General features: G+C 40.5%; 1 protein-coding gene across 7 annotated transcripts in view; it reads right to left on the bottom strand.

Moving 5' to 3' along the window:
- The window catches only part of VPS13B (vacuolar protein sorting 13 homolog B), a 980186-nt gene that overhangs the window by 361534 nt on the left and 594036 nt on the right, over nucleotides 1-24616 (bottom strand). For all 7 annotated transcript variants that reach the window (XM_053558614.1, XM_053558617.1, XM_053558615.1 and 4 more), the window contains one exon: nucleotides 23820-24023. In XM_053558614.1, coding sequence (XP_053414589.1) covers nucleotides 23820-24023 — 204 coding nt within the window. The remainder of the gene's footprint in view (nucleotides 1-23819; nucleotides 24024-24616) is intronic.

The following is a 24616-nucleotide window of genomic DNA, read 5'->3' as shown; positions in this document are numbered from 1 at the left end:
CTTCTCTGTTTTTGTGCCAATACGATGCTGTTTTGATCACTATCGATTTGTAGTATAGTCTGAGGTCTGGTAGCGTAATTCCTCCTGTTTTGTTTTTATTTTTGAGTAATGTCTTGGCTATTCGAGGTTTTTTCTGATTCCATATAAAACGAAGAATTGTTTTTTCAAGATCTTTAAAGTATGACAGTGGAGCTTTAATAGGGATTGCATTGAAGGTATATATTGCTTTGGGTAGTATGGACATTTTAACAATGTTGATTCTTCCCAGCCATGAGCATGGTATGTTTTTCCATTTATTAACATTCTCGGCTATCTCTTTTCTTAGAGTTTCATAGTTCTCTTTATAGAGATTTTTCACATCCTTTGTTAGATAAACTCCCAAATATTTCATCTTCTTTGGCATTACTGTGAATGGGATAGAGTCCTTAATTGTTTTTTCAACTTGACTATTGTTGGTATATATAAAGGATACTGATTTATGAATGTTGATTTTGTAACCTGAGACGTTGCTGTATTCCTTGATCTCTTCTAAGAGTTTTGTAGTACAGTCCCTGGTGTTTTCCAGATATACAATCATATCATCTGCAAAGAGCGAAAGTTTGATCTCTTCTGACCCTACGTGGATGCCCTTGATCGCCTTTTCTTCCCTAATTGTGGTGGCTCAAACTTCCATTACAATGTTAAAAAGCAATGGAGACAATGGGCAGCCTTGTCTGGTTCCTGATCTAAGTGGAAATGATTCCAATTTAACTCCATTCAATCTGATATTGGCTGTCGGTTTGCTGTAGATGGCCTCTATCAGTTTAAGAAATGTCCCTTCTATACCAATTTTCTTAAGTGTTCTGATCATGAAGGGATGTTGGATGTTATCAAAAGCTTTTTCTGCATTGATTGAGAGGATCATATGGTCTTTGTTTTTTACTTTGTTTATGTGCTGAATTACATTTATAGATTGACGTATATTGAACCAGCCTTGAGACCCTGGGATAAAGCCAATTTGATCATGATGTATGATTTGTTTGACATGTTGCTGGATTCTGTTTGTTAGGATCTTGTTGAATATTTTTGCATCTATATTCATTAGTGATATTGGTCTATAATTTTCTTTTTTTGTTGGGTCTTTTCCTGGTTTGGGGATCAGGGTGATGTTTGCTTCATAGAACCTGTTGGGGAGTCTTCCTTCTTTTTCTAACTTTTGGAAGAGTTTGAGTAATATAGGTATTACTTCCTCTTTAAAGGTTTGGTAGAATTCTGATGTGAAACCATCTGGTCCCAGGCTTTTCTTTTTGCGGAGATTTTGTATGGTTGATGTTATTTCCGAACTTGAAATGGGCCTGTTCAACATTTCCACTTGATTCTGGCTAAGTCTTGGAAGGTGACGAGCTTCCTAGTATCTGTCCATTTTCTTCAGGTTTTCATATTTCTGAGAGTACAGTTTCTTGTAATATTCATTAAGGATTTTTTTGATTTCTGAGGAGTCTGTTGTTATTTCGTTTTTGTCATTTCTGATTGATGAGATTAGAGATTTTACTCTTTTTTTCGTGATTCGGTTGGCCAATGGTTTATCTATTTTGTTGACCTTTTCAAAAAACCAGCTTTTGATTTATTGATCTGTTGTATTGTTCTTTTGTTTTCAATTTCATTTAGTTCTGCTCTGATTTTGGTTGTTTCTTTTCTTCGACTGGGTTTGGGTTTGGAGTGTTCTTCCTTTTCCAGTTGCTTGAGATGTCCCATTAAGTTGCTAACTTCCTCTCTTTCCATTCTCCTGAGGAAGGCTTGCAGCGCTATAAATTTCCCTCTTAGAACTGCCTTTGCGGTGTCCCAGAGGTTCTGATAGTTAGTGTCTTCATTGTTGTTTTGTTCCAAAATTTGGCAATTTCCTTCTTGATCTCATCATTGACCCAGCTATCGTTCAGCATGAGGTTATTTAACTTCCATGTTTTTGTATGAGTATGTAGATTCCTTTTGTTACTCAGCTCAAGTTTTATTCCATGATGGTCCGAGAAGATGCATGGAATAACTTCTATTCCTTTAAATTTACTGAGGTTAGATTTGTGACCTAAGATGTGATCAATTTTGGAGTAAGTTCCGTGGGCTGATGAGAAGTATGTGTATTCAGTTTTGTTAGGGTGAAATGTTCTGTAGATGTCTGCTAAATCTAAATGCTGGATGGTTAGATTTAAATCTAAAATTTCTTTACTCAGCTTTTTGTTGGAGGATCGATCCCTCACTGCCAAAGGAGTGTTAAAATCTCCGACTATTATGGAGCTAGGAGAAATCAAGTTGCTCATGTCTGTTAGAGTTTCTCTTATGAATTGAGGTGCATTCTGATTGGGTGCATAGATATTAATAATTGAAATCTCATCATATTGAGTATTACCCTTAACAAATATGAAGTGACCATTCTTGATTTTCCTTACTTTTGTTGGTTTAAATCCTATTGAGTCTGCAAATAAAATTGCAACACCTGCTTTTTTACTGGTTACCATTTGCCTGAAATACGGATGACCATCCTTTGACCCTGAGTCTGTATTTGTCTTTTAAGTTAAGATGTGACTCTTGTAAGCAACAGATATCTGGTCTGAGTTTTTGTATCCAGTCAGCTAACCTATGTCTCTTTAGAGGACAGTTTAAGCCATTCACATTAATGGAGATTATTGATAAATTTGGTGAAATTTGGGGTATCGAGTTTTTCAAAAGTCCGGTGGACGAATTTAATCTTTTTGCCATTGTAGAAGTTGGAGTTTGATCAGGAGTTTCTGAGTGAGTTTACGTTTGTAGTAAAGGATGGGTTGGTCATTACGGAGGATAGGTCTGAGAATATCCTGAAGAGCTGGTTTGGTTGTGGCAAATTTCTTCAACATATGAATGTCATTAAAGTATTTAATTTCTCCATCATAGATGAAACTCAGTTTAGCTGGGTACAAGATCTGGCGTTGAAAGTTACTTTGCTTTAGGAGATTAAAAGTCAATGACCACCCTCTTCTGGCTTGAAAAGTTTCAGCAGAGAGATCTGCAGTCATTCTAATGTTCTTACCCTTGTAGGTAATGGCTTTCTTTCGCCTGATAACCTTGAGAATTTTCTCCTTCATGTTGACTTTAGTGAAACTAATTATGATATGTCTGGGGGATGACTTATTGGAGTTGAATCGTGCTGGAGTTCTGAAACTGTCTGCTATCTGAATTTCAGAATCTCTAGGAATGTCTGGAAAATTCTCTTTCATAATTTCATGCAAAAGGGCCTCTGTGCCCCTCGATGCCATTTCATCATTTTCCGGAACTCCTATTATTCGTATGCTTGCCTTCTTCGAATTATCCCAGAGCTCTCTAAGAGAAAGATCCATTTTTGCTCTTCATTTCTCTTCCTCTTTGAGAGTTTGGGAGCGTTCGAAGGCTTTATCTTCGATGTCAGAAATCCTTTCTTCTGCTTGGTCCATTCTGTTGCTGAGGGATTCTACTGTATTTTTCATATCTTTAAGGGCTGCAAATTCTTGTTTCAGTGTGTCTACGTCTTTGGTGGTTTTGTCTTTAAATTCGTTAAATTCTTGAGACAACTTTTGAATTTCTCCTCAGATTCCTAATTCCATTTTATCGATCTTGTATGCAATCCAAATTCTGAATTTGATTTCTGACATGTCTGCCAGTTGTTTATGAATGGGATCTTCAATTACATCCGCCATTTCTTTTCTTGGGGGGGGTTGATCTATTCTGGTTATTTGTGTTACTGTAGTTTTTCCGCTGATTCCGCCCCATGGTTGTTTTACTCCCTTTGATTTTTCCCTTAGGGTTTTGTTGAGGGCCCGTTCAGTGTTGTAGCCTGAGAGACTGGGGCCCTGTCTGATGTGGTAGGGCTGAGTGGTTCTGACTTCTTGTCAGCTGGCTTCTGTTTGACCTCAGTGAAGCACTTACTCTGGGTTGAAGTCTCAGTTCTCTGAGTCGGCCCTACCCTGGATGTTTCCAGGGTCTGTGAGTCACCTCAGGCAAATCCTATACTCAGGGGTGGCCTCCTCTGGTTGCCCAGGGACGCAGGGGGTATGGCTTCAGCCGCCTCAGGGAACTGCCGCTCTGATGTGGGTCTCCCCCAGCCTCACTCCTGTGTCCCAGAGTCATGACCGACCAGCCACAGTTCGGGCACTGTCCACGCCCTGACAAATCCCTCAAGAATCTGGATTCCCGGGGGGACAGGCCTCCAGATCCCAGAGTGTGGGTGGGGTGGGGTGCTGGGAACTCAGAGCCACCGGCAGCAAGCTCACTCCTTTTCTCCCAATCTTTGGCTCCACTGCACTACCGCAGCCCAAGCCTCCAAGCTTCAGAGTGGGGGTGGGGTGGAGGAGCGGCTGGAGCCCCGCCGAACAGCGAACAGACTCAGCTCCACCCAGTTCCCTGCCCGGCCACACGGCAGACACTCAGGTCTCCAGAGAACAGAGCGAGGGCGGGGAGAGCTACAGGAGCCCGGAGCCAGCAGGGGCTCCGAGCCACAGGGAGCCCAGTCGGCAGCAAGCAAATTTAGTTCCTCCCAGACTCTCGCCCAGTTGTACCGCACAGCTCAAGCCTTCAGGCTTCAGAGTGGGGGCGGAGTGGAGGGAGCGGCTGGAGCTCAGAACCACCAGGCAGTGAACAGACTCGGCTACCCCCAGTTCCCTGTCCAGCCACACGGCAGGCGTTCAGGTCCAGACCACAGAGTGAGGGCAGGGGAGCTCCTTGAGCTCAGAGCCAGCAGGGGCTCCTAGCCATAGGGAGTCCAGTCAACAGCGAGCAGATTCAGTTTTTCCCAGTCTCTCACACGGTTGTACTGCCGCAGCTCAAGCCTTCAGGCTTCAGAGTGGGGGCAGGGTGGAGGGAGCGGCTGGAGCCCAGAACCGCACAGGCGTTCAGGTCTCCGGACCACAGAGCAAGGGCGGGGTGAGCACCGGGAGCCCGGAGCCAGAGCCCAGTCAGCAGTGAGCAAATTCAGTTTCTTCCAGTCTCTCGCCTGGTTTTACCACTGCAGCTCAAGCCTTCAGGCTTCAGAGTGGGGGCGGGGTGGAGGGAGTGGCTGGAGCCCAGAACCGCGCAGGCGTTCAGGTCTCCGGACCACAGAGCAAGGGCAGGGTGAGCACCGGGAGCCCGGAGCCAGAGCCCAGTCAGCAGCGAGCAAATTCAGCCTCTTCCAGTCTCTCACCTGGTTATACCACCGCAGCTCAAGCCTTCAGGCTTCACAGTGGGGGCGGGGTGGGAGGGAGCAGCTGGAGCCCAGAACCGCTGGGCAGCAAACAGACTCAGCTATCCCCAGTTCCCTGCCCAGCCACACGGCAGGCGTTCAGGTCTCCAGACCACAGAGCGAGGGCAGGGGAGCACCTGGAGGTCACAGCCAGCAGGGGCTCTGAGCTGTAGGGAGCCCGGTCGACAGCGAGCAGATTCAGCTTCTCCCGGTCTCTCGCCCGGTTGTACCGCCGCAGCTCAAGCCTTCAGGCTTCAGAGTGGGGGCGGGGTGGAGGGAGCGGCTGGAGCCCAGAACCGCGCAGGCGTTCAGGTCTCCGGACCACAGAGTGAGGGCGGGGTGAGTGCCGGGAGCCCGGAGCCAGAGCCAGAGCCCAGTCGGCAGCGAGCAAATTCAGTTTTTTCCAGTCTCTCGCCTGGTTATACTGCTGCAGCTCAAGACTTCAGGCTTCAGAGTGGGGGCAGGGTGGGAGGGAGCAGCTGGAGCCCAGGACCACTGGGCAGCGAACAGACTCGGCTATCCCCAGTTCCCTGCCCGGCCACACGGCAGGCGTTCAGGTCTCCGGACCACAGAGTGAGGGCGGGGGGAGCGCCAGGCACTCAGAGGAGCTGGTAGCGAGTTCGACTCAGCTATATGCCTGGTCCTATTGTTGCCCAAGGAGGGTTGCTGCACCTTGCCTCGGGGAAGCGCCACCCTGGTGAGGGTCTCCCTCCGCTGACTGTCCTGACCTCTCTCCCGTGCCCCAGAATCAGCGCTGACCAGCCGCAGCTCGGGGACTGTCCTCTCCCCTTTAGGGGTCACCCAAGAATCCGAACTCCTGGGGGACAGGCTTTCAGACCTCAGAGAGAGTGGAGGGAAGTGCTGGGTGCTCAGAGTTGCCCGCAAAGGATATTTACAGATTTATACAGTTTTATGCCTGGCAGGATAATGCCTAGGTGTCCTAGTAAGGGAGGTAGGTCCAGTTTGTAGTAGGTCTCTCCTGTGAAGTGTAGTGGGATGGCCTTTGATTTCTGCCCTTTTGTTTGTGTGGCCCTTAAGCCGATCAGGTGGGGGGAGGGGGGACTCCCGTCCACTTGGTGATGGGTTTTGTACCTTTTGTTTGCTTCCTTGTGGTCGCAGCTCTCCTCAGCGGGGTTGATGTGCATTCTTCAACTTTCTCGCTTGGTGTTGCTCTAATCCATCAGGTTACTTGCTAAATTTTCGTCCCCTAACTCTCCTTCAGGATGGGAGCATCTGTGGAAAGATGGCTTTAGTCGGCCATCTTCCCATCATCATCACCATGCTGTTTTGATCATTATCGATTTGTAGTATAGTCTGAGGTCTGGTAGAGTAATTCCTCCTCCTTGGTTTTTATTTTTGAGTAATGTCTTGGCTATTCGAGGTTTTTTTCTGATTCCATATAAAACGAAGTATTGTTTTTTCAAGATCTTTAAAGTATGACAGTTGGAAATTTAATAGGGATTGCGTAGAAGTTATATATTGCTTTGGGTAGTATGGACATTTTAACAATGTTGATTCTTCCCAGCCATGAGCATGGTATGTTTTTCCATTTATTAACATTCTCGGCTATCTCTAGAGTTTCATAGTTCTCTTTATAGAGATCTTTCACATCCTTTGTTAGATAAACTCCCAAATATTTCATCTTCTTTGGCATTACTGTGAATGGGATAGAGTCCTTAATTGTTTTTTCAACTTGACTATTGTTGGTATATATAAAGGATACTGATTTATGAATGTTGATTTTGTAACCTGAGACGTTGCTGTATTCCTTGATCACTTCTAAGAGTTTTGTAGTAGAGTCCCTAGTGTTTTCCAGATATACAATCATATCATCTGCGAAGAGCGAAAGTTTGATCTCTTCTGACCCTATGTGGATGCCCTTGATCGCCTTTTCTTCCCTAATTGTGGTGGCTCAAACTTCCATTACAATGTTAAAAAGCAATGGAGACAATGGGCAGCCTTGTCTGGTTCCTGATCTAAGTGGAAATGATTCCAATTTAACTCCATTCAATCTGATATTGGCTGTCGGTTTGCTGTAGATGGCCTCTATCAGTTTAAGAAATGTCCCTTCTATACCAATTTTCTTAAGTGTTCTGATCATGAAGGGATGTTGGATGTTATCAAAAGCTTTTTCTGCATCAATTGAGAGGATCATATGGTCTTCGTTTTTTACTTTGTTTATGTGCTGATTTCATTTATAGATTTACGTATATTGAACCAGCCTTGAGACCCTGGGATAAAGCCAACTTGATCATGATGTATGATTTGTTTGATGTGTTGCTGGATTCTGTTTGTTAGAATCTTGTTGAATATTTTTGCATCTATATTCATTAGTGATATTGGTCTATAGTTTTCTTTTCTTGTTGGGTCTTTTCCTGGTTTGGGGATCAGGGTGATGTTTGCTTCATAGAACATGTTGGGTAGTCTTCCTTCTTTTTCTACCTTTTGGAACAGGTTGAGTAATATAGGTACTAATTCCTCTTTAAAGGTTTGGTAGAATTATGATGTGAAACCATCTGGTCCCGGGCTTTTCTTTTTGGGGAGGTTTTGTATGGTCGATGTTATTTCCGAACTTGATATGGGCCTGTTCAACATCTCCACTTGATTCTGGCTAAGTCTTGGAAGGTGACGAGCTTCCAAGTGTTGGTCCATTTCCTTCAGTGTTTCATATTTCTCAGAGTAAAGTTTCTTGTAATATTTATTAAGGATTTTTTGGTTTTTTGAGGAGTCTGTTGTTATTTTGTCTTTGTCATTTCTGATTGATGAGATTAGAGATTTTACTCTTTTTTTCCTGATTAGGTTGGCCAACTGTTTATCTATTTTGTTGACCTTTTCAAAAAACCAGCTTTTTGATTTATTGATCTGTTGTATTATTCTCTTGTTTTCAATCTCATTTAGTTCTGCTCTGATGTTGGTTATTTCTTTTCTTCTACTGGGTTTGGGGTTGGAGTTTTCTTCCTTTTCCAGTTGCTTGAGATGACCCATTAAGTTGCTAACTTCCTCTCTTTCTGTTCTCCTGAGGAAGGCTTGCAGTGCTATAAATTTCCCTCTTAGAACTGCCTTTGCGGTGTTCCTGAGGTTCTGATAGTTTGTGTCCTCCTTGTCGTTTTGTTCCAAAAATTTGGCAGTTTCCTTCTTCATATCATCTCTGACCCAGCTATCATTCAGCATGAGGTTATTTAACTTCCATGTTTTTGTATGAGTATGCAGATTCCTGTTGTTACTCAACCGAAGTTTTATTCCATTATGGTCTGAGAAGATGCACGGAATAACTTCTATTCCTTTAAATTTACTGTGCTTTGACTTATGACCTAAGATGTGATCGATTTTGGAGTAAGTTCCGTGGGCTGATGAGAAGTATGTGTATTCAGTTTTGTTAGGATGAAATTTTCTGTAGATGTCTGCTAAATCTAAATGCTGGATGGTTAGATTTAAATCTAAACTTTCTTTACTCAGCTTTTTGTTGGAGGATCGATCCATCACTACCAAAGGAGTGTTGAAGTCTCCAAATATTATGGAGCTGGAGGAAATCAAGTTGCTCATGTTTGTTACAGTTTCTCTTATAAATTGAGGTGCATTCTCGCTGGGTGCATAGATATTAATAATTGAGATCTCATCATATTGAGTATTACCCTTAACAAATATGAAGTGACCATTCTTGTCCTTCCTTACTTTTCTTGGTTTAAAGCCTATTGTTTCTGCAAATAAAATTGCAACACCTGCTTTTTTCTGATTACCATTTGCCTGAAATATGGATGACCATCCTTTGACCCTGAGTCTGTATTTGTCTTTTAAGTTAAGATGTGACTCTTGTAAGCAACAGATATCTGGCAGACATATCAGAAATCGAATTCAGAATTTGGATTGCAGACAAGATTGATAAAATGGAATTAGGAATCCGAGGAGAAATTAAAAAGTTGTCTCAAGAATATAACGAATTTAAAGACAAAACCACCAAAGACTTAGACACACTGAAGCAAGAATTTACAGCCCAGTCAGCTGAGTTTTGTATCCAGTCAGCTAACCTATGTCTCTTTAGAGGACAGTTTAAGCCATTCACATTGATGGAGACTATTGATAAGTTTGGTGAAATTCTGGGTATTGAGTTTTTCAAAAGTCCAGTGGATATTTTAAATCTTTTCGCCATTGTAGAAGTTGGAGTTTGATCAGTAATTTCTGAGTGAGTTTACATTTGTAGTAAAGGATTGGGTTGGTCATTACGGAGGATAGGTCTGAGAATATCCTGAAGAGCTGGTTTGGTTGTGGCAAATTTCTTCAACATATGAATGTTATTAAAGTATTTAATTTCTCCATCATAGATGAAACTCAGTTTAGCTGGGTACAAGATCTGGCGTTGAAAGTTACTTTGCTTTAGGAGATTAAAAGTTAATGACCACCCTTTTTTGGCTTGAAAAGTTTCAGCAGAGAGATCTGCAGTCATTCTTATGTTCTTACCTTTGTATGTAATGGCTTTCTGTCACCTCATAACCTTGAGAATTTTCTCCTTCATGTTAACTTTAGTGAAGCTAATTACGATATGTCTGGGGGATGACTTATTGGGGTTGAATCATGCTGGAGTTCTGAAACCGTCTGCTATCTGAATTTCAGAATCTCTAGGCATGTCTGGAAAATTCTCTTTCATAATTTCATGCAGAAGGGCCTCTGTGACCAGCAAGGCCACTTCATCATTTTCCGGAACTCCCATTATTTGTATATTGACCTCCTTCGAATTATCCCAGAGCTCTCTAAGAGAATGATCTGTTTTTGCTTTCCATTTCTCTTACTCTTTGAGAGTTTGGGAGCGTTCAAAGGCTTTATCTTCAATGTCAGAAATCCTTTCTTCTGTTTGGTCCATTCTGTTGCTGAGGGATTCTACTGTATTTTTTATATCTTTAAGGGCTGTAAATTCTTGCTTCAGTGTGTCTAAGTCTTTGGTGGTTTTGTCTTTAAATTTGTTATATTCTTGAGACAACTTTTTAATTTCTCGTCGGATTCCTAATTCCATTTTATCAATCTTGTCTGCTATCCAAATTCTGAATTCGATTTCTGATATGTCTGCTAGTTGTTTATGAATGTTATCTTCAATTACATCCGCCATATCTTTCCTTGGAGGGGTTAATCTATTCTGGTTATTCATGTTACCAGAGTTTTTCCACTGATTCCGCCCCATGTTTGTTTTACTCCCTTTGATTTTTTCCCCTGGGGTTTAGTTGAGGGCCCGTTCAGTGTTGTGGCCTGAGAGACTGGGGCCCTTTCTCGTGTGGTGGGGCTAAATGGTTCTGACTTATTTTCAGCTGGCTTCTGTTTGACCCCAGTGAAGCACTTGTTCTGGGTTGAAGTCTCAGTTCTCTGAGTCAGCCCTGCCCTGTAAGTTTCCCGGGTCTGTGAGTCACCTCAGGCAAATCCTATACTCAGGGGTGGCCTCCTCTGGTTGCCCAGGGACGCAGGGAGTGTGGCTACAGCCGTCTCAGGGAACTGCCCTCTGATGTGGTTCTCCCCCAGCCTCACTCTTGAGTCCCAGAGTCAGGACCGACCAGCAGCAGTTTGGGCACTGTCCATGCCCCGACAAATCCCCCAAGAATCTGGACTCCCGGGGGACAGGTCTCCAGATCCCAGAGTGAGAGTGGGGTGGGGCGCCGGGAGGACAGAGCCGCCGGCTGCGAGCACATTCAGTTCCTCCTAATCTTTATCTCTGCCGCACTGCCGCAGCCCAAGTCTCCAGGTTTCAGAGTGAGGGCCGGGTGGGGGGAGCGGTGGGAGCCCAGGGCCGCTGGCAGTGAACACACTCAGTTCCACTTAGTTCTTTGCCTGACCGCCTGGCAGGTGCTCAGGTCTCCAGATCACAGAGTGAGGGCGGGGGGAGCACTGGGAGCCAAGAGCCGCTGGGAGTCCAGAGTCGCTGGGAGCCCAGAGCCGCCGGCAGTAAGCACGCTCAGCTCCTCCCCTTTCTCTTGCCCGGCCGCACCGCCGCAGCTCAAGCCTTCAGGCTTCAGAGTGAGGGCGGGGTGGGGGGAGCAGCTGGAGTCCAGATTTGCTCAGCTTCTTATTGGAGGATAGATACAACACTGCCAAAGGAGTGTTGAAATCTCTGACTATCATGGAGCTGGAGGAAATCAAGTTGCTCATTTCTGTTAAAGTTTCTCTTATAAATTGAGCCTTATTTTGGTTGGGTGCCTAAATATTAATAATTGAAATCTCATAATATTGAGAATTACCCTTAACAAATATGAAGTGACCATTCTTATCCTTCCTTCCTTTGGTTGGTTTAAAGCCTATTGTGTCTGCAAATAGAATTGCAACACCTGCTTTTTTGTGATTACCATTTGCCTGAAATATGAATGACCATTCTTTCACCATGAGTCTACATTTATCTCTTAAGGTAAGATGTGACTCTTATATGCAGCAAATATCTGGCCTGAGTTTTTGTATCCAGTCAGCTAACCTGTGCCTCTTTAGAGGACAGTTTCAGCCATTCACATTAATGGAGAATATTGAGAAATCTGGTAAAATTTTGGGTATCGAGTTTTTCAAATGTCCAGTGGACATTTTTTATCCTTTCGCCACTTTGGAAGTTGAAATTTCATCAAAAGTTTCTGAGTGAGTTTATTTTTGTGGTAGAGGATTGGGGTCATTATAGAGGATAGGTCTGGGAAAATCCTGAAGAGCTGGTTTGTTTATGGCAAATTTCTTCAACATATGAATGTCATTAAAGTATTTAATTTCTCCATCATAAATGAAACTCAGTTTAGCTGGATACAGGATCTGGGGTTGAAAGTTATTTTGTTTTTGGAGATTAAAACTTGATGACCACCCTCTTCTTGCTTGAAAAGTTTCAGCAAAGAGATCTGCAGTCATTCTAATGTTCTTTAATAACATAAGATGTGACTCTTGTATGCAGCAAATATTTGTAGGTAATGGCTACATACCCTTTGTAGGTAATGGCTTTCTTACGTCTTGCTATTTCAGAATTTTCTCCTTCATATTAACTTTAGTGAAGTTAATTATGATATGCCTGGGGGATGTCTTGTTCGGATTGAGTCGTGCTGGGGTTCTGTAACTGTCTGCTATCTGAATTTCAGAATCTCTTGCCATGTCTGGAAAACTCTCTTTCATAATTTCATGGAGAAGGACCTCTGTGCCTTGCGAGGCCACTTCATCACTTTCAGGGATTCCAATGAGGCGGATATTAGCCTTCCTCAAATTATTCCAGAGCTCTCTGAGAGAATTATCCATTTTTGCTCTCCATTTCTCTTGCTCTTTAAGAGTTTGGGAGCCTTCAAAGGCTTAGTCTTCAATATCAGAAATCCTTTCTTCTGCTTGCTCCACTCTATTACTGAGGGATTCTACTGTATTTTTCAGATATTTCAGGGCTGCAAATTCTTGTTTTTGTGTGTCAAAATCTTTGGTGGTTTTGCCTTTAAATTTGTTAAATTCTTGAGACAACTTTTGAATTTCTCCTCGAATTTCTAATACTGACTTTTGAAATGCTCCTCGAATTTCTAATTCCAAATTTTCCTCCATTCTATTAATCTTGTTTGCAATCTAAATTCTGAATTGTATTTCTGACATCTCGGCCAGCTGTTTATGAATGGGATCTTCAGTTACATCTGCCATATCTTTCCTTGGGGGTTTGATCTATTCTGGTTATTCATGTTACCAGAGTTTTTCTGCTGTTTTTGCCCCATGATTATTTAACACCATTTAACTCTTCCCCTGGAGCTTTGTTGAGAATCTGTTCAGTGCTATGGCCTGAGAAACTGGGGTCCTGTTTGGTGTGGTGGGGCTACATGGTTCTGTCTTGTTTTCAGCTGGTCTCTGTCCAACCCTAGTGAAACAGTTACTCTGGGTCGAAGTCTCAGCTGTGGAGAAATAACAGCAATTAAGTCACTCCACCCCCCCACAGGCAACAATTGGAAAAGGAAAATTAAACCTTCCTACAAACACACACCTAGAGCACCACTTGGATAGTCCTCAGGCGATTGGTTAAGTTCAAAAGGTCCAAATCAATTGTCTCAGTCAGCACCTGTCTCAGGTGGAAGAATTTAAAAGGTCTCTGGCAACTGGATTGCAGGGGGTCTGTGACAAGTCAAATATGACTTGCTCCGGTGCGCTGTGAAGTCAGGAGGACTTACCCAGCAAAAGGATTAGTCTGGGAAGGTTGATGCCTCTTTCCCCACCTTACACCTCTGTCACACCCAGTCACTGATAACCCTGCATGGCTGTGACTCAGTTGCCTCCAATGTGCAGATACTCCAGGGGTTTGCACCTGCCTGAATCACAAGGAAATCTATATCTGCTCAGCTAGGCCACTGCTCTTTGCCTCTATCCAGTAGGGGGAGGTGAGGCCTGACAACCTCGGCTGCTTGATGGAGGCAGGGTGGGGCGGTGTTCACTCAGTTCCAGCCCCTCCCCTGATTGATGTTACTGACAGAAGATAACAACTTTGAGGGAATTTGTTTCTGTCCCTACTAAATTCTCCTGTAGAAGAGAAGCTGTTTTGAGTTTCCAGAACCTGCGCCTCAGGCCCTGTCTTCGCTCCTGCAGGTTTGTATTTGTAGCCCAGTTAGCTGTCAGGTCTAGCCTCCTGCCTTCCTTTGTCTATAGGCTGATGATCCCCTGAGGGCCGGGTGTGTCTTAGGCTCAGTAAAGTGGTCCTCTGGGTCAGCCCTCCCTGGCAATTTCCCAGCTCTGAACTTGTGTTTTCCAGTCCCCGTGCTCCACCCACGACAGTACTGCCTCAGGCAAACCCTTTACTCATGGGGCTTGCATTTCAGTCCTAGATCTGTTCCAGTGGTTGTCACCTGAGAAGATGCCCGGCCTCCTCTGGTTGCCCAGGGAGACGGGGGGTATGGCTTCGGAATATCCAGCAGTGAGCCCTATTGTTGCCCAAAACAGCTGGTGCTCTGCACCTTGGGGTACCGCCGCTCTGGCGCGGTTCCCTCTTAGCTGACCATCCTGTCTTTACTCCTGTGCCACGGAATCAGCACTGACCAGCTGCAGTCCAGGCCCTGTCCACACCCCTCAAGAAATCACCCAAGAATCTGGACTCCTGGGGGACAGGTCTCTAGACCTCAGAGTAAGAGTGGAGAGGAGTGCTGGGAGCTCAGAATTGCAGGTAGAGAATATATACAGTTTTATGCCTGGCAGGAGGACGCCATGGCAACCTAGTAGGGGAGGTAGGTCCATTTTTTAGAGTGTCTCTCCCATGGAGTGTAGTGGGAGGAACTTTGAACTCTGCTTGTTTGTTTGTGGGGCATTCTGAGCTGTTCTCTTGGGGGAGGGGACTCCCATCCACTTGGTGCTGGATTTTGTACCTTTTGTTTGTATCCTTGGGGTCGCAGCTTACCTCAGTGGGCTTGATGTGCGTTCTTCAACCTTGTCTCTTGGTGCAGCTCTAATCCACCAGGTTACTTGCTAAATTTCTGTCCTTTAACTCTCCTTCTAGACAGGAGCCTCTGTGGAAAGCTGGCTTCAGTCAGCCAACTTGTCTCTGCTCCCCTGCACTTGATGTTTATTACAGCACAATTCACAATCACAAAGATAGGAGGGAATCAACCTAAGTGCCCAGTGATTCAGGAGTGGATTACCAAATACGGTATATATACACCATGGAGTACTACTCAACCATATTAAGGAATGAATTAATGTCTTTTGCAGCAATTTGAATGCAATTTGAGACTGTTATCCTAAGTGAGTACTTCAGGAATGAAAAAACAAACATCACATTTACTCTCTAATAAGTTGGAACTAATCAATGTGCACAGAGAGAAGTAAAAATCATTGGAAATGAAAAAGGGAGAATGAGAAACGGGGTAGAGGGAAGGAGTAAAACCCTACCTATCAGGCACAGTGCACACTGCTTGGGTGATGGGCACACTAGTAGCCCTGACTGCAGCACGATAAAAGCTATCTATGTAAAAAACCATTTGTATCCCCTTAGTATTTTGAAATAAAAAAATTAAATAAAATGTGTCTTGAGGATACAAATAGAAATTCACTAATAGAAAGTTAGATTTCTCTTATTTCGTTTCATTTCATTTTCTTGGAATATGATTTCTATGGAAATTTCCCTACTTGGGTCATTTCATTTTTAAAGTTATATATCATGTATTAATATATCAGGCACACTGTTCACAGATTATATAGCATAATATATACAAGTTATATGCTGTACCCATGCTTTTAAGTATGTACTAGATACAATCTTATTGGCTCCTTCTTTTAAAACGAAAGTGTTGCAGGAGAGAAACTGGCTATGTGTATTTAGGACTTTGATCAGTTGAGTTTCAATGAATCAGGGCATTACGATCTATCTCATATAGCTGTAAGAAGACTTCAAAGAAATCAAAAATACAGGTTTTTAAAATGGAATACTACTGTGATGATTATATTCTTATCTGAGTACCTACTGTCTGTCTGTAACTATATTAAGACATCTAAGACACAGAGGAGTAAGATTAGACAAAACACAATTTCTTCCCTTTTATTTCCATGCATCTTTTCCAGGTTGCCACAGGACACTATCAACAAATATGGAAGGAATAAGATACCTGCTGGGTGCCAAGAATGAAAAACTGACTACTTTTTCCTGCTGAATTAGGATCCATTTTGCCTTCACACCCAGTTCATAGGTACTTTAGACAGAAAGAAAAATCACATTATTTCATGTAAAGTCATGGTAAGTTTTTAGGAAATGATTATAAAATGATAATTCAAGTAGGTTTAGCTCATTTTAGGCATTAATCTATAAGGTATGAGAATTAGACCAACTTTCATAATTTTATCTCAACATCATGAATTAATAAGATGAAAGTGATGGTCTTCAGTTTGATGATTTCAAACAAAGAAAACTACTTTCCTTCTACATTTCTGTTTATGATTTCAGGTGCAATTTTGGGAAAACAATTTCATGTTTTATTAATCACTAATGAAACTATGCAAGGGATCATCTGAGGTGTGTACATTTGGGTGATAGTCTAAAAAATGAAAGCAAAAGAGATCTAAAGATACATTGTATAAATCACAATCTCTCAGAAATAAGATTAGTAATACACACATACATGGTTTGGGGATTTTAATATCCACACATAGCCATAGTCCCCTATATTCAATGTTATCAATCCTGTGAAGTCTAAGATTGATGATTTTAGCAATTTGTCACATTCAAATCCAGCTTGCCAAACAAACATAGTAACAACTTCTAAAAATTCTATGAGTGAAAAAAAGGTGCATATTGTATATAATATGTAATATGGTATACTTCTACTAAAACATTTAAACAAGTAGGCTGTAATTATTTCTCTGATGATGAAGTTTAAAAGATAAATTACCCAAGGAAAGCAAACATAGACAGTTGGTGACAGGAACAAATAAACATTGTGTTAGAAATAAAACTACTTATTTTTAAGTGTAGTTTTCAAAAGTCTATTCAAATTATATCTTTAAGAAAATAATATTAATTTGGAGTATTAAGGCATAGTGGTATTTTCTGGGAATCATAAGACAAACTTTCCTCACATACCCCACCCCCCAAGAACTAATGGCCATATAAAATAAGAACAGTGATTTGAATGTGCAACCTGCACATGGCAGACATCAGTACAGGTTACTTTAGCTCTCAGCACTTCATTTCCTCTGATTATAAAATAAACCCAGATGTAGCAAAGACGGTTGCTAAGAGAAAAAGAAAAAAGTGACTAGCTAACAATGAACTTCAGCATAAGCCTGTGGGGTCAGAACCTTAAATAGAAAAGTAGTTGACTAAGAGTAAGAGAACCACAGTTCTAGAATTAGCTCTATTTTTTAGTGACATTGATCAAGCCAAGGGAACCTCCTCAAACTTAGTTTCCTGTAGTGGTTTTGTTTTACTTATGTAATGACTTGCTAAGAGTTTGTCCAAAGAGAAACCTGCACAAGATTTGGATGTAAGAATAATAGTCAATAGTCTCTGAAAGTTACCATGGTTTAAATGCAGTGAAAACCAGATTGGAAAGGAGCTAGCACATCCTAGCTTGTCCTCACTCTCCATGGCTCTGTGACCTCCTTCTCCTCCTCCTCCTGACCACTGGCCCTGTTGACAGCAACTCTAGGCTGCACCCAGATGCAGAGGCAACAGCCTCCCACTGACTGTTCTACCAGCCTTCTTGTGGTCCCACTCCAGCAGATGAGTGTTCCTGGTCTCTGAAATCTCTGGTATCTTTACCCAGGTCAAGAGGTTCAAGAGGGTTGGTTGTGACTTCTTGGATCCTCCATCCCTCTTTTAGACTCTTCTCAGCTTCATCCACAATTGGGTAAGATTTTATTCCTAAAATAAATCCCTTACTCTCTAATACAGTGGTTCTGTTCCTTTGATTGAATCATGATCTATTCCTTCAGCAGAAAATAAAAAAAATTAGGGTTTTAGAAGCAGAAGATCTACCAGTTTTAAAATCTGATGATTCCCCATACTTAACTTCCCTCCCTACTCCCCTGCCCCCAGCATACAAATAGAAATGCATCACAATTAAAGATAAAATTTGAGTGATGTATCCAGAAGGAATGAATGAAAACCTCTATAAAGATTGCTGTTTATAAGACGTTGGAACCAATTCTACAAGTGGCATAAAAGGAGTGTGAAAAGTGCTCTACTTAGTCAACTCAAGGCATAATACAATTAAGTCAATACAATTAAGGCACAAGCACTGATGTTTACAATCCACCTTAAAAGCCAGCTGTGAGTCACTGTGAGTATTTAGAGCTGGGGAGTAAAATTTTTTCCAGTTGTTTGTCCAATGTCAGTGAGACTATTCCATAGCAGACTCTCCCACCTGTGGTCCAAATGGGATGGGCTACTCTGAGTTAAACCTACAAGCAGATTTGATTTTAGAAGATGCATTATTTTTCTTGCCTCTATCTTCCTAGGAGCCTGTTGGCTATTAGCATAGATATTTGTTAATAAAACGTACTTTCTCATTCTAGAAAAAAAAAAAGAAAAAATATTGCTGTTTAATATTGGCCAGTGGAGGGAGCAACTTATTTCTGATTGTGTCTCTTTCTATAGCTTTTGAATTTTATCTAAAATATCTATTAAAAAACAAAATGGAATTATGTTAAGGTCCTATTTATACTTCTAGTAAGATCAATTATCAGAATTAAGTTACACCAGATCTAAAATTTCTTGTCTTCATTTGAATCAACATCTCTCAAAAACATTCAAATTCATCTACTTGATTTATTAGCTCTACTTAATCATCTAAGCATTCAATCTTTCATTAATTAACTCAAGCCTTTATTAAACACCTGTGCCAAGCACATTATTACATGCTGGATGTTCAGAATCAAATAAAGCATGCCATACGTTCACACTTCTAGTCTCTTCATCTTCTACTTCCCTAGTTCAAACCCTCTCTTCACTCTCCTGCTACTAATACCTGTGGAAATAAATTCAAAAGCCACTGACTTTGTGAAAACTTTCCTGAAACCCCATCCATAGAATTAATCATCTATTTCTCTATTCACATCTTCTATTTTGTACTTAAGTCAATTTTGCATTAATTTATTATTTTCTTTATGTCAATGCAGAGATATCCTATGTGCACAGAATGTGTTTATCCTGGTTTGGATGTGGTTCTTCTGTAAGTCTAATTATCCCATATTTGTCTTTCATAGCATTTTCCATGTCACACTCTAATGGGTAATTAATGATTTTGTCTTTTTGACAGGATGCTGAACTCCTTAAAGGACAGGAATGTTAGAAATTATTTCATTTGTTTCTCTGATATAATATACCTTCAATGATGTACACTGGTCATTCGAAAGTCTATGATAATCTTTGACAAGGGTAGTGAGAAGATTCAACAGGGAAAGAATAATCTCCTTGACAAATGATGCCAGGACAACTGGATATTCACATGTAAAAGAACGAAGCTGGATCTTTATCTCATACCACATATAAAAAAAAAACTTCATAAAAACCCCCCACAAAAACTCAAAATGGATCACTGACCTAAAAATAAGAGCTAAACCCAGAATACTGTTAGAATGAAGATTCAAGATTAAATTTTTATGCCCTTGTATTTGGCAATGGATCCTCAGATATAATACAAAAAGCAGGGGCAACAAAAGGAAAAAAATAGATCAATTAAACTTCATCGAAATTATAAACTGGTGTACCAAAAGACATTATCAATGAAATTAAAAGATCATTTTTAAATCATACATCTGATAAGGGTATAGTATCCAGAGTAAAGAAGTCTTACAACTTATCAACGAAAGGACAAAGAGTTCAATTTGAAAAGGGCTAAACAAAGGACTTAAGTAAATATTTCTCCAAAGAAAATATATCAATAGCAAAAAAATACATGAAAGCTACTCAAAATCATTATTGTAGGAATATAAATCAAAACCACAATGAAGTACCACCTCATACCCAATTAAGTGGTGTTAGTTTAAAAAAAGTAAAAAAGGAGAGTTAAGTATGTCGGCAAGAACGTGAAGAAGGTGGAATCGTGAAACATTGCCGATAGGGATATATCATAAAATGGTTCAGCCACCACGGAAAAGAGTTTGGTAGTTCCTTAAAAGTTGAACATAAAATTGTATGAGCCTGTAATTCTGTTCGGGGGTACATATCCAAATAGTTGAAAATGGGTACTTGAACAGGTATACTAATGTCAACAGTAACGTTTTTGACTATAGCTGAAAGGCAGAAACAGCTCAAATGTCTATCAAAGGATAAATGGATAGATGAATTGTGGCATGAAAACCTATGATGGAATTACATACTGATAAGCCCATAATAAGTTGAAAATACTGTAAGTTGAGAATATATTTAATAAACTTAAACTTCCAAATAGCATAGTTTAGCCTAGTCTACCTTAAATAGACAACGAACACTTACATTACACTACATTTGTATGAAATCATAGAATACAACACTTTATTGTTATTAATAAATTGTTAAATATCTCTGGATTTATTGACTATCATAGTGAAAGCAAAAAGCAAAATGGTCATTGACCTGTATGGTCATATAGGTCCTCAAAGTACGGTTTCTATTATATGCATTATTGCTTTGCTATCACAATGACCACAAAGTTGAAAAATTTTAGGTTGAACCAACGTAGATCAGGGACTATCTGTATATATACAGTAGAATGAATATTATTTGGTCATAAAAAGAATGAAGTATTGATATATGTTACAACATTAATGAACCTACATACTATGAATTCAAGAAAATGTTTTAGAAATAGAATGATAGTTGCACAATATTATGAATGTACTAAATGTTCACCTTAAATGGTACAGCAGAATTTTATGGTAGAATTCTTAGCAGAATTACTTCAACTAATCATTAAAACACACATACGTGTTTGTTAAATAAATTAAAGAATGAATAGGAGAGATATACTTGAGGCTGTCTATAAAATTTCCTAGGAAAAAGGCTCATCTTTGATGACAGAATTTGTGATTAGTTTTTAAAGACATAATAACCTTCAGTTTCGAAATTAAGCACCTCCTAAATCTGACAACTGTGTAAATAAGAGAGGAATAAGGGAGTTGATGCCTGTTGATATAATATTTAGAGATTATAACTGGTGTAGCTAATTCTGTGTTGTGCCACCCAGATCCTCTCTTCATGATGAAAATATGCATTCCCCAGCTGTTGGGCAAGTTATTTGCTTATGGCTCTATAATTGCATCCTCCTCCTGAAATTTACTTTGGCTGACTATGTGGGCTGCCAAAGGACCTCTGTCCTCAGGTCTCAGACATGTAAATAGAATAAAATATGCTAGGATGTCTACTCTGAGACTTGATAAATGATGGAAATTAGGCAAGTGAGAGGGTGGGTTAAGACAGTTCCAGGTAAAGAGAAGATCACATGCAAAGGCATAAGAAGAGGAAGGACCTTGTAAAGCCATGCTAAGGAGTACAAACTACATTTTACTATTTGGTTTTAGGTAAATTATTTATCTTTTGCAGGCCTGCTTCTTCATGAATAACCAGGGAAAATAACAGTTCTTACCTAGGAGCATTATTGTGGAAGTTAAGTTAAATAAGGTAGGTATAGCGTTAATCATTGTATCATCTATTATTATTGCCAAGACATGGGCAGAACCAAAGCAATCACCACTACAAAAGGCAGACAACAAAGTCTGCACAAAACGTTTTAAAGAAATTCAATCACAATTGCAACAACAACAAAAATAAACAAATGGGACTTCACTAAACTGAAAAGCTTCTGTACAGCTAAGGAGACAATAACCAAAGCAAAGAGACAACCTACACAATGGGAAAGGATATTTGCATATTTTCAATCAGACAAAAGCTTGATAACTAGGATCTATAGAGAACTCAAATTAATCCACATGAAAAAAGCCAACAATCCCTTATATCAATGGGCAAGAGACATGAATAGAACTTTCTCTAAAGACGACAGACGAATGGCTAACAAACACATGAAAAAATGTTCATCATCTCTATATATTAGAGAAATGCAAATCAAAACAACCCTGAGATATCATCTAACCCCAGTGAGAATGGCCCACATCACAAAATCTCAAAACTGCAGATGCTGGCGTGGATGTGGAGAGAAGGGAACACTTTTACACTGCTGGTGGGACTGCAAACTAGTACAACCTTTCTGGATGGAAGTATGGAGAAACCTCAAAGCACTCAAGCTAGACCTCCCATTTGATCCTGCAATCCCATTACTGGGCATCTACCCAGAAGGAAAGAAATCCTTTTATCATAAGGACACTTGTACTAGACTGTTTATTGCAGCTCAATTTACAGTCGCCAAAATGTGGAAACAGCCTAAATGCCCACCAACCCAGGAATGGATTAACAAGCTGTGGTATATGTATACCATGGAATACTATTCAGCCATTAAAAAAAATGGAGACTTTACATCCTTCGTATTAACCTGGATGGACGTGGAAGACATTATTCTTAGTAAAGCATCACAAGAATGGAGAAGCATGAATCCTATGTACTCAATTTTGATATGAGGACAATTAATGACAATTAAGGTTATGGGGGGGGAACAGAAAGAGGGAAGGAGGGAGGGGGGTGGGGCCTTGGTGTGTGTCACACTTTATGGGGGCAAGACATGATTGCAAGAGGGACTTTACCTAACAATTGCAATCAGTGTAACCTGGCTTATTGTACCCTCAATGAATCCCCAACAATAAAAAAATAATAATAATAAAATAAAAAAAAAAGAAATTCAATCAACAAACCACCATGGTATATCATAAGCAACAGAAGTTACTGATTCAAACTTATAAGTAAATGAAAAATAAACTGTCTTAAAAATCTAAAGATTTCCAGATTTACAACATAAAAAGTAGCATTAATGCCTAATGCCTTCTTTTTAGCAAACAATTCTACCTGTCTGTCTGTTGAGAACCATGAATAGCCTGGGTAAGATGGCAGGGGCTCTCTATAAATCTTAACAGTTCATATTCAGGACTAATTCCTTTAAAAATGTTCTCTGTTGGCTGGGCGTGGTGGCTCATTTCTGTTATCCTAGCACTTTGGGAGGCCGATGCAGGCGGATCGCTTGAACTCGGGAGTTCAGCCTGAGCAATAGTGAGACCCTGTCTTTACTAAAAATAAAAAAAAAGAAAAGTAAAGAAAAGTAAAACAACCCAAAACACAAACAAGTCAGGCACTGTGGAAGGTGCCTGTGGTTCTAGCTACTTGGGAGGCTGAAGCAAGAGGATCTTTTGAGCTCAAGACTTTGAGGTTGTTGACTTTGTGAGTTGTAACATCACAGCACTCTACTCAGGGTTACAGAGTAAGACTGTCTCTCTAAAAAAAAAAAAAGTTATCTGCATATAGAAATGCTTTTAGTTAAACCAGATGGGGAAAAAAACCCAGATCCAGAAAGTCATGATTTTCCCTATACTCTAACTTAAACATAACCTCACACACTATTTATTACTTTTCTCCCCTTATTGTTAATAAGATAATAAGTTAAATAATAATAAGCTATAGATAAATAGGCCAGGCACAATGGCTCATGCCTGCAATCCTAGTACTTTGGGAAGAACAGGAGGGAGGATGGCTTGAGGCATAGGAATTCAAGACCAGCCTGGGCAAGATAGCAAACTATCTCTATAAAAATAAATAAATAAATAAATAAAAATTTAGCCTTGTGTGGTAGTACGCTCCTGCAGCCACAGCTATTCAGGAAGCTGAGGCAGGAAGATGGCTTGAGCCCAGGAATTCAAGACTGCAGTGAGCTACAATTGTACCATTGCACTCTAGCCTGAGAAACAGAGTGAGACCTTGTTTCCAAAAAAAAGGTGGGGGTGTGTGTGTAATTAACTCTAAATGTAATATATTGTAGCCTTTAGGGAAAAGTGGATTATTTCATCAATAGTTTAAGATTAAAAAAAAAAATCTTGACCCAACTCTAAACATGTGTAATAATCACTATATAACACTGGTAGGACAAGTGGGTTTCTAAGCAAAATCATCAGCTACAATTACAGAATTTATTTTACATTTGTAATGAACAGCAGAAGTAATACACCTCAGGATGGATATGCTAAAGATTGTATCATCAACTGTTCTTCTGGCAATGAAGTATTATTAGAAATTATGGAAAGTTTCTCAATCATTTCCTACCTGCTGGCCATATTCCACTCCAGGGCTGGATTTTGAGAATTCCTTTCACTTTCTGTTAGCACCCCTCCTGTACCACTTTCCTTCTCTGGTTTTAGTTGATCCCACTGTGCAGTACCAATATTGATGGACTGCAGGTCTATTTGGTATTGTCTATCTTCAATTTCTGATCCAGGATCTCGAAGAATTCCTAAATTCAAGGCTCTCCTGTAAAGGCAGTAAAAAAGGAAAAAAAGAAAAAAAAAGGAAACTAATATAAACATTCTATGTTTATTTTGTTCACTAATAGAGTATCTTGCCATTTTTCTTTGTATTACTGATGAATAAACTAGGTTTATCACAACTAGGAGACATTTAGGAAGTTACCATATTTTATGACTTGAAAATGTATCCAAAATTATAGTGATCTACTTTATAATGATATCTTATGCTATTCCTGACACTGTAGTCTTTTTCTAAGTACTTTTGCATACATGATTTCAATCCCTGAGATGCTGAGGTTCTATGATTATGTCCATTTTTACTAAAGAGAAAACAATTCAAAGAGGTTGAAATACAGCCTACGTTACAAAGCTATTTAATAATATGTAATGAAATTACAATTTAAAGTCAAGGTTTTTATTTGTTTGTTTTACTCAAAACTCTTTCCAGGGCAGTGCCTGTGGCTCAAAGGAATAGGGCGCCTGCCCCATGTGCCAGAGGTGGTGGGTTCAAACCCAGCCCTGGCCAAAAACTGCAAGCCCCCCCCCCAAAAAAAAAAAAAAAAAACAACCTCTTTCCAATGCTAATCATCTACCTTC

This window comes from Nycticebus coucang, chromosome 13 (genome assembly GCF_027406575.1).
Source record: "Nycticebus coucang isolate mNycCou1 chromosome 13, mNycCou1.pri, whole genome shotgun sequence".
Classification (NCBI taxonomy): domain Eukaryota; kingdom Metazoa; phylum Chordata; class Mammalia; order Primates; family Lorisidae; genus Nycticebus; species Nycticebus coucang.
This window is presented reverse-complemented; position numbering and strand designations above follow the sequence as displayed.